The 9121-nt window shown below is 41.2% G+C and overlaps 1 protein-coding gene across 4 annotated transcripts in view; it reads left to right on the forward strand.

Moving 5' to 3' along the window:
• Window positions 1–8767, forward strand: part of LOC119266934 (putative disease resistance protein RGA3) — a 9433-nt gene extending 666 nt beyond the window's left edge. The window contains exons 1-7 of one of the 4 annotated variants that reach the window (XM_037548215.1): window positions 293–555; window positions 814–999; window positions 2478–2987; window positions 3100–3196; window positions 3435–3666; window positions 4630–7694; window positions 8438–8767. In XM_037548215.1, coding sequence (XP_037404112.1) covers window positions 4649–7684 — 3036 coding nt within the window. In that variant the 5' untranslated portion in view covers window positions 293–555; window positions 814–999; window positions 2478–2987; ... (1 more) ...; window positions 3435–3666; window positions 4630–4648 and the 3' untranslated portion in view covers window positions 7685–7694; window positions 8438–8767. Of the gene's footprint in view, window positions 1–292; window positions 556–813; window positions 1000–2477; window positions 2988–3099; window positions 3197–3434; window positions 3667–4558; window positions 7695–8437 lie in introns of those variants that run through there. The other 3 variants (XM_037548214.1, XM_037548213.1, XM_037548216.1) reach the window with 3 other exon arrangements.
• The last annotated feature ends 354 nt before the right edge of the window (window positions 8768–9121 follow it).

The following is a 9121-nucleotide window of genomic DNA, read 5'->3' on the forward strand; positions in this document are numbered from 1 at the left end:
CCCCCCTCTTTATCTCTCTCGGCCGGACCTCCTGTTTATGTTTATGCTATAGGTTCGCCATGTGCTGCTCGTATTGCGCCGGGGTGCTCCCTCATCTTCAGCTGTATAAATTTCGATGTAATTTGGAGCCAATTTGAGAAGGGCGTTTCCGTTCAGCTGAAACTCAGAGCCGTTTGGACTACTAGTTCTGATTGTTGTGATATGTTGTTGTTGGGGGTATGAAAAATGAATTCAATCTATTTGTGCTACGGATTTATATCTGTCAAATGGGAGGCATAGGAAAATCTCGCCTATTTTTGGCTATCCCCTTTATTGAAATTTGGGAGCAGCTGCATTTTTTATTATCAAACTGAGCACTGGAATAACTTACAGAAGGTTTAAGATATTGACACTGTGCATTTATGTAGCATCTGACAGACACATTCGGTCTCCAATGAGGCAATGACAGTCCCCTGTATCAATCTAGAGCCTTATGCCCCTATCAATCACTTCATGATCCGTGTTCTTCTTTCCAAACTAGTTGAGATCAGGTTGTTCTGTTTATCAATGGGGACGGTGGGTTTCTTGTACATATCTCTATGCATTCCTATTGGATTTCTTGACTCTTGAACTTTTTTAAAAGTTTTAGTGAAACCAAATTTTTTCCTGTCAACTTCTGTAGCACAATGATAATGTGGATAATTGATTCATTTTCTAAGAAGAGATAAATTCGAACAAAGCTGCACAGACACATACTTATATGTTGTAGACCACAATAGATAATCACAGGAATCATGAAGAACAAATGACCCTAAATTTACTTGTCTTTTACAGTTTGAAGCTGAAGAGGCCAGGCTGAGATTTCTGTCGGTTTGCTTTTAAACACTTGCCCCAAACCAGCGTGGCTATGAGAAGGCAGGGTCCATGGAGGTGCATTTGGCTTTCTCAGTCATGAGAAGCTGCAGGCATTGGTGCAGGATACATCTAACTCCTCTCGCTCTGCCGCTTCCTTCTCTGAGGGTATGTACAGCTTCACCATTTCCTCATCCTTTAATTCGGCCGGTGCTCTCCTGGGCCACCTGTTTGAGCTCGCTCAGTTGGTCGATACATAACTTTGATTTGGAGTCCTTGTTGTGCTGGAGTTCCACTTCTCACTCTTGTCGTTTCTCGGCAAATGTAGTGCCATAGATAGATGGTGGAATTTTCCCATTTTTTCTTCTGCTCTTAAGTATCTGAATTGAGAAAGTCTAGTTTTCGTAATCGACCAATTCATTAACATACCACTGAACCACTTTTTATTAACATAATGACAACGAGCCCTTATTGCAGCTGATGCTACTAAATCTGTTGCTCTTTTTTTGGTACCAACAATTAAGAAACTTTTTCCCTGACTTGCTGCATAAAAAACTAAATCACAAGCTTCTGATAAAAAACGAGCCGTTCTAGCGAGATTTATAATATGAGTACCTTTACGCCAATTTGACATGTCTTCATAGGGCGTTTACACTACCATGAAAGTTTTGAATTTGAGTTCCCTACTTAAAGGCGATGTGTCCCCTGGTTTGATTTTATTTCAAAGTTTGGGTGAGGAATGGAGGAGGGGTGATTGTTCACTGCTTAACAAAGCATCATATGACCATCAATGCTCCCCATTTATCTGTTTACATGTACTGCTCAACCTTAAAATCTGTATGGCACAACCATGTTTTCCACCTTTGGCATCACAGGATTAGGCAATCACTGACAGCCTGACACCCAATTAACAGTAAATCATGATGTCCCTGACTACTACTCCCTCCGTCCAAAAATAAGTGTCTCAACTTGAGTTGAGACACTTATTTTGGGACGGAGGGAGTACTTAATTTGCATAAACTTCTTAGCAATTATGATTAAGTGACCATAGCTGCTCGATTCTCACTATTTGCTGCCTGGTTCCTTCAAAAATAAAAATAAACCATATCCTTCTTTTACCATCGTAGCCTCCAATTTCCCCTTTGCCTTCCTTCCCATGCAAACCTGATGTATTTGTTTTTCCATCCTAACTGAAATGTTGATCTGCTTATTGGGCTTCTAATTGATTGAAAAGTACTTGATGCCCCAAGCTGAAACTTGGACCAGCACAGTTGAAAGTTTGGTTTATGTTGGGTATTGTTACAAATTTGAGTTGAAAGTTGCACTGAAATTCCCTAGTTCAACCTTGATGAATATACAGCTGGATGATTAATCTGCATATTGTAAGTTGTAACTAGAACACATGTGTGTAGGCTGCTACGCACCTGCCATCTGATGGCGCTTCAACTGAGCAAACAAACCAAGATATAAGGATATAATGGCAGCTCAGGAATTTAGGCCTCAATACTTGACCCTACTCCTGATTTCTATGTTGCATAGCTCCATTACTCTAAAAAATTCGTGAAATATCTTCTATACCAGTATATATTAGATAGACATTTGTCATTGTGAAAGCATATTAACATACCTTGTGTATTCATTTTCAGGATTCACCTTTTGCCATTCTCAAAAACAAGTCACCCTGGTATTTTTTGGTGGAGCTCCGCCCTGTGCGTGCAATTTCATCAGTTTGATGGCAGCCGTTCTAGCATCTTTGCTTGGATCATGTGCCAATATAAGTTGAAAGATATCATTATTGATGAGGCCATACTAATCTTAGGGGTGGAAAAGGAGCTCACTGAAGTGCTGCGAAGAGTAGAACTAATACGGTGTTGCATACATGATGCTGAGAAAAGGAGGACAAAAGAGCAAGCAGTAAACAATTGGCTTGGTCAACTGAGAGATCTTATATATGATGTTGATGAAATCTTGGATGTGGCTAGATGTAAAGGAAGCAACCTACTTGCTGATGACCCTTCACCATCATCTGGCAAATCAGTTGCATGTAAAGGCCTTTCAGTTTCCTCTTGTTTTTGCAACATCGGGCCACATCATGATGTTGTTGTTCGGATTACAAGCCTCAACAAGAAGATACAGAACATTTTGCATGACAACTGGTATGTCACGGAACCTCATGTATAAAATTGCAGTCATATACAGCACAAGACCTTTTTCAATTTTCAGCATCAGCAAAAGTTCCGCTGCTGTCTCAAACCAAGCAAGTTTCAGAATTGCAGGTGTTCTTGCTTCAATAAAGAAATACTGAGAGGGAGCTCAGTTTCTCTCAATACAGAACATGTACACGCAGGACGACGCGGCGGGCTTGGTTAGTTGAGCTATTTTCAAACTTACTTTGGTGGCATGCTTTTAGCTTGTTAATTTCATCTCGCAAAAAGAGAAAAAGAAAAATCCCTGTCAATATATATGAAACGTCTACACGCTACATGCATATAATTAATCTACTTGTGGAATCCTTGTCACCTCAAGTTTGACATATCCTTGACTCCTTATGGAATCCTTGACTCCTTGTGGAATCCTTGACTCCTCGTGGAATCTCTTTGCAGATCAGCTTAAGCTATCCATTCATTGGCACGGACGAATGCTATTTGCTAGTTAATTAAGCAGTATGTGTTGACAATAAGAAGCCAGTGGGCAAAGCAGCTAATGGGTACCTCGCCAATCTCTTTCTCACCTTCCCAGCTAATGGCCATCCTTCGTCTTCGCGGACTCTGCTATCTAGCCTGCAGTGTTTACGCAAGCAGGGGGAGGGGCTGTAGCAGCTATTAATCAGATCTGGTAAGCTATTAATTCGTTCTATTCTTCTTCTACTTCTCCAGTTAATCAGTGTGCGTATGTATGCATGCTTCCTTCCTTACCTGCTGGTCTCCTTTCTGATCAGTTTACAACAGTGAACACCACCGATTCAAATGGACCTGTGGAGGGCTCCAATGATCTTCTATTCTCTGTTTTCCTTGTAGCTTACGCCCAGCCCTGCGAGATCTTGAAATTAGCAATTGGCTCACCATCAGGGCAAACCATGTCCTCCATATGATCACTGTTGATTCTTATTATTGATAGTTTTTTTTCCCTTATTGAATAGTGGTTTGTAAGGTAAATACTTGCTATCATACTTTCATATATATTACTACGATGGAATAAATTGCCATCATTTCTAGTCTAGCATATGCAAAACAAATCAAGGGTAGAATGGATCAGACAAACAAAAATATAGTTGTATGATTAATATCTATACATATTGTAAGTCAATGCAACATTTTTTTTCTGTGGTTCTGTATGTATGCTCCTATGCAGCTGCTGCCATTTAAGATCCTTGAGCTGAGAAAAGCAAACCATTAAATCATTTCAATATACCAGAGAGAAGCAGAAAAAATGAAACTACAGAGTGCTAGTTCAGGAATTTAGACCTCAATACCTGGCCCTACTCAGGGCATTGTATCTGTATGTACGTTGCATAGCTTCATTATGCTAATATTTCTTAAATGTTAACAGCAACTAAGTAGTGATATCTGTTCACATCTTTTGAGTCAATATTGTAAGAAAGTTACTAATTCTATCTCTATCTCTCCTTATCTCTAACTGAACACATTTATACTTCTAACAAATATATATTTACTGAGACTTGTCTCAGTTTAGAGCATGTTAAGATATCTTGTGTATTAATTTTCAGCCTTTGGTTATTGTCATGCCGAAATTAAACAAGTCACCCTGACCCTGGTGTTCTTTGGTGGATATCTCTAGCGCCTAGTTTGCATCATCCATGGCGACCATACTAGAAGCTCTGCTTCGATCATGTGCCAGTAAGTTGCAAGATATCGTTACAAATGAAGCCATACTAATCTTAGGGGTGGAAGAAGAGCTCGCAAAACTGCTGCAACGAGTTGAACTAATTCAGTGCTGTATATATGATGCTGAGAAAAGGAGGGCAAAAGAGTTGGCAGTAAACAATTGGCTTGGCCAACTGAGAGATGTTATATATGATGTTGATGAAATTCTGGACGTGGCTAGATGCAAAGGAAGCAAGCTACTGCCTAACCACCCTTCATCATCATCAAGCAACTCGGCTGCATGTAAAGGTCATTCGGTTTTCCCTTGCTTTCGTAACATTGGTTCACGTCGTGACGTTGCTGTTCGGATTAGAACCCTCAACAGAAAGGTAGAGAACATTTCAAAGGACAAAATATTCTTAACATTCAACAGTAGTGCACAACCTAATGGAAGTGGTCCAACATCCAAACTGATAAGAAGTTCCAACCTTGTTGAGCCCAACCTTGTGGGAAAGGAAATCATACATTCTAGCAGGAAGTTGGTGGACTTGGTGCTTGCAAACAAGGAAAAGAAGTCTTACAAGCTTGCTGTTGTTGGAACCGGAGGAGTCGGTAAGACAACACTAGCTCAGAAAGTATACAATGACCAAAAAATAAAAGGAAGCTTCAAGATGCATGCTTGGATTTGTGTTTCGCAAGACTACAGTGAAGTAACTCTTTTGAAGGAGGTGCTCCGAAATATTGGTGTGCATCATGAGCAAGGTGAAACCATAACTGAGCTGCAGAGAAAGCTTGCAGAAACAATAGAAGGAAAGAGTTTCTTTCTGGTTCTAGATGATGTATGGCATTCCAATGTATGGATGGATCTATTAAGGCCTGCATTACACAAAACAACATCTGGAGTAATGTTGGTAACCACACGAGATGATCAAATTACAAGGAGAATAGGCGTAGAGCATACCCATCGAGTTGATCTCATGTCAGTAGAGGTGGGATGGGAGCTACTTTGGAAGAGCATGAATATTGATGAGAAAGAAGTGCAGAATTTAAGAAACACGGGGATTGAGATTATCCGTAAATGCGGTTGCCTCCCTCTTGCAATCAAAGTTACTGCCAGTGTTCTGGCAAGCAGGGATCGAACAGATAATGAGTGGAAAAAGATTTTGAGAAGATATGCTTGCTCCCAGAACATGCTCTCTAATGAAATAGAAGGAGCTTTGTATCTAAGCTACGATGAGTTACCATATCGTCTGAAGCAGTGTTTCCTTTATTGTGCATTGTATATTGAAGATTCTACCATTCTGCGCCGTGTAATTACCAGGTTATGGATTGCTGAAGGCTTCATTGAGGAGCAACAAGGCCAACTTCTAGAAGACACAGCAGAGGAGTACTACTATGAGCTAATCCATCGGAATCTCCTCCAACCAGATAACGGATCTTTTAACCAGGCTGAATGCAAAATGCATGACCTCTTAAGACAGCTTGCTTTGAGTATATCAAAAGAAGAGTGTTTTATTGGTGATATTGAAACATTAAGTGGTGAGAATATGTCAAAACTACGACGAGTTACTGCCGTGAGTAAGAAGGAAGAATTAGTGTTGCCTAGCATGAATAAGGTGGAAGCTAAGGTGAGGACTTTCTTTACTGTTCATGGTCCACGGAGCATTGAGTATTCATTGTTCAAGAGATTTTTGCTTCTTCGTGTTTTGGTACTGAATTACTCACTTGTACAAAGCATTCCAGATTATATAGGAAGACTGATACATCTACGCCTACTTGATCTTGATTATACTGGCATATCTTGTCTTCCGGAATCCATTGGCTCCCTACAAAACCTTCAAATTTTGAGCTTGAATTATTGTGATGCTTTGCACAATCTTCCTTCGGCGATATCCCAATTGTACAGTTTAAGATGCCTTAGTCTTCTTGATACAAAAATAAATCAAGTTCAGAAAGGGATAGGAAAACTGAAGTTCCTCACTGATTTACGAGGGTTTCCGGTTGGGGCGGGAATTGAAAATGCTGATGTACAAGATGGATGGAAGTTGGAAGAGTTGTCATCTTTGTCATTGCTGAGGTATCTTACGTTGGTTAAATTGGAAAGAGCGGCTTGCTATAGTACAAATACATTACTGACGAACAAAAACCATCTAAAAGGACTAGTACTGGACTGGACATCATATTCAGAAGATGTTAGCACTGAGGAGGTCTTTGAGCAGCTAATACCTCCAAGCAACCTGGAAACCCTACATATTATTGGATTCCTTGGTCGGCAATACCCCAACTGGTTTGGTAACACTTGTTTGTCTTCGCTGGCACATGTGACCCTTAGAAATCTACGATGTGTGGATCTTCCACCTATTGGCCAGCTACCCAACTTGAAATTTCTAAGAATTGATGGAGCATATGCAGTTACCAAGGTTGGCCCTGAATTTGTTGGTTGCGGGAAGGGTGATCCCCTATGCAACGAATTAGTCGCTTTTCCTAAACTTGAATGGTTAGTCCTCAAGCATTTGCCCAACTGGGAGGAGTGGTCTTTTTTTGAAGAAAAAGAAGAAGCAGAAGATGCTGATGATGAAGGGGGAGCAAATGGAGTTGCTGAGATTCAAAAGGAGGACGCCCAATCTGCAAGGTCGCGTCTGTTTCCTCGTTTGGTGAGGTTGAAACTTGAAGGCTGCTTAAAGCTGAGGGCTCTACCGCGACAACTTGGAGAGGACACTGTCAGCTTGAGGAAGCTCGAATTAATTAGAACAAACAACTTGAAGGCCGTGGAGGACTTCCCACACCTCACTGAGCTCCTTCATAAATGTGAAGGCCTGGAGAAGGTCTCCAATCTCCCTCAAGTGACAGACCTGCAAGTACGTGGTTGTCTGAACTTAAGCCGTGTAGAGGGGCTGGGCAGTTTGCAGCAGCTGGGGCTGGGCGAGGATACGCAAGAGATCTCTTCCCACTGGGTGCTTGGGCTTCAAAACCAGCACCAGCGACTTTATGGCGAAGACCTGGATGTCTACTCGTTGTCTACCAGTTAGATGGCTCAAGGTATATGTGTACACTGTATATTGGTTGGATATTTTGTATTGTCTTTTGTTTCCCTCGACATTGATTCATCTTCTAACAAGTCAGTTTTCTGCCTCAGTGGATGCACCTTGTATGCCATTTTATATGCTTATGCAACCAAAATGATTAGGCATATTGTGCTTGTACATATTCCAACAGAGCTTTGGTTAATAGATATTGACACCAGCAGGGCGGCAGATTGCAGGCGACAAGTCATTAAGTGTTGTATAATAGTGCTCTAAGTTGCTTATGTGTGTTCTATCTCTAACTAACATGCATTGGAAACTCATGATCGTCCTCTTAGAGTTGCTTAAATTCTCATGATCATCCTCTTAGAGTTGCTTAAATTCTCATGATCGTCCTCTTAGAATTTATAATATTGGCATCTCCATTAACAGATACGAGTAATAATAGCTGTTGAGGCATTGATCTCGTATTCAGACAAATCATACCCCAGTTCTGTATGTGGTGTAAGACTACAAAATGGGGTTTCTTTACGAAAAGAGGACTGCAAAATTGTATAGTTATACTCATGCTAGATCTCGGCATGTACAAAATTGTACCAATGTGTTTGTGAATTTCTTTCCTTGCTTTGCCCACAGAAAAAACATTAACTGAGCAACACATTTCGTGTGATGGGTGTGTACTTCTTACATGTGTAACCATATTAAGTGCTTGTCAATTGTCATAGCTTCTTACAGTATTTCGGTCTGTTTCGTTGGCAGCGTAGGACTGATGGTGTGGCTCACTTCCACGGGCAGACGTGCTAATTAAGTTGAGGAAGCCTGCCATTGCTGAAGATGCGCGAGTACCATGATGGATGTGCAACGAGCTGGTGAAGAAAGAAACTGTCCTGTTTTCCTTTGGGCTGTATCGAGTTTTGTTTTGTTTATTTCCAAATTTGGGCCAGAGGCCTTTGCTGTACTGAATCTCCTGCCTGTGTGGTATTGTTTCACTTATTTATTCCTGAACTTGGGGCTGGTGGCCTTTGCTGTACTGAACAAGTGTGGCATGGTATCGTTCTTTTAATTGAACCGATGGATTTCGTTTAAGCATGATTTTGTTCTTTGAGTGGAAGTGATGGATTTCGTTCTATTTTGTTTCTGAACTAGGGCCTGAGGCTTTGCCTGTGTAACTGTGTGACCCAGTCATGAAGGAAGAGCATTCTTCCAACAATATACATATCCCCGATTGTTGTAGGAAGTTGTGGCAGATGACAATGATGCCAAACTGATGCAGCCGCAGAATGAACACGGCCACAGTGTGTGCAATGCGGTGAAGGTTGCCGTTGCTGAGCTCCCAGAGTACAACCCCGATGCCGGAGCTCGGCAAATGGCAAAAGGCGACGACAGCGGAGGCGGTCAAGTGCGTTCTGAAGCAGCAGCTATCTGAGCGTGAAGTGTAAGTAT

The sequence above is a fragment of the Triticum dicoccoides genome, chromosome 3A, assembly GCF_002162155.2.
Source record: "Triticum dicoccoides isolate Atlit2015 ecotype Zavitan chromosome 3A, WEW_v2.0, whole genome shotgun sequence".
Taxonomy (NCBI): Eukaryota; Viridiplantae; Streptophyta; class Magnoliopsida; order Poales; family Poaceae; genus Triticum; species Triticum dicoccoides.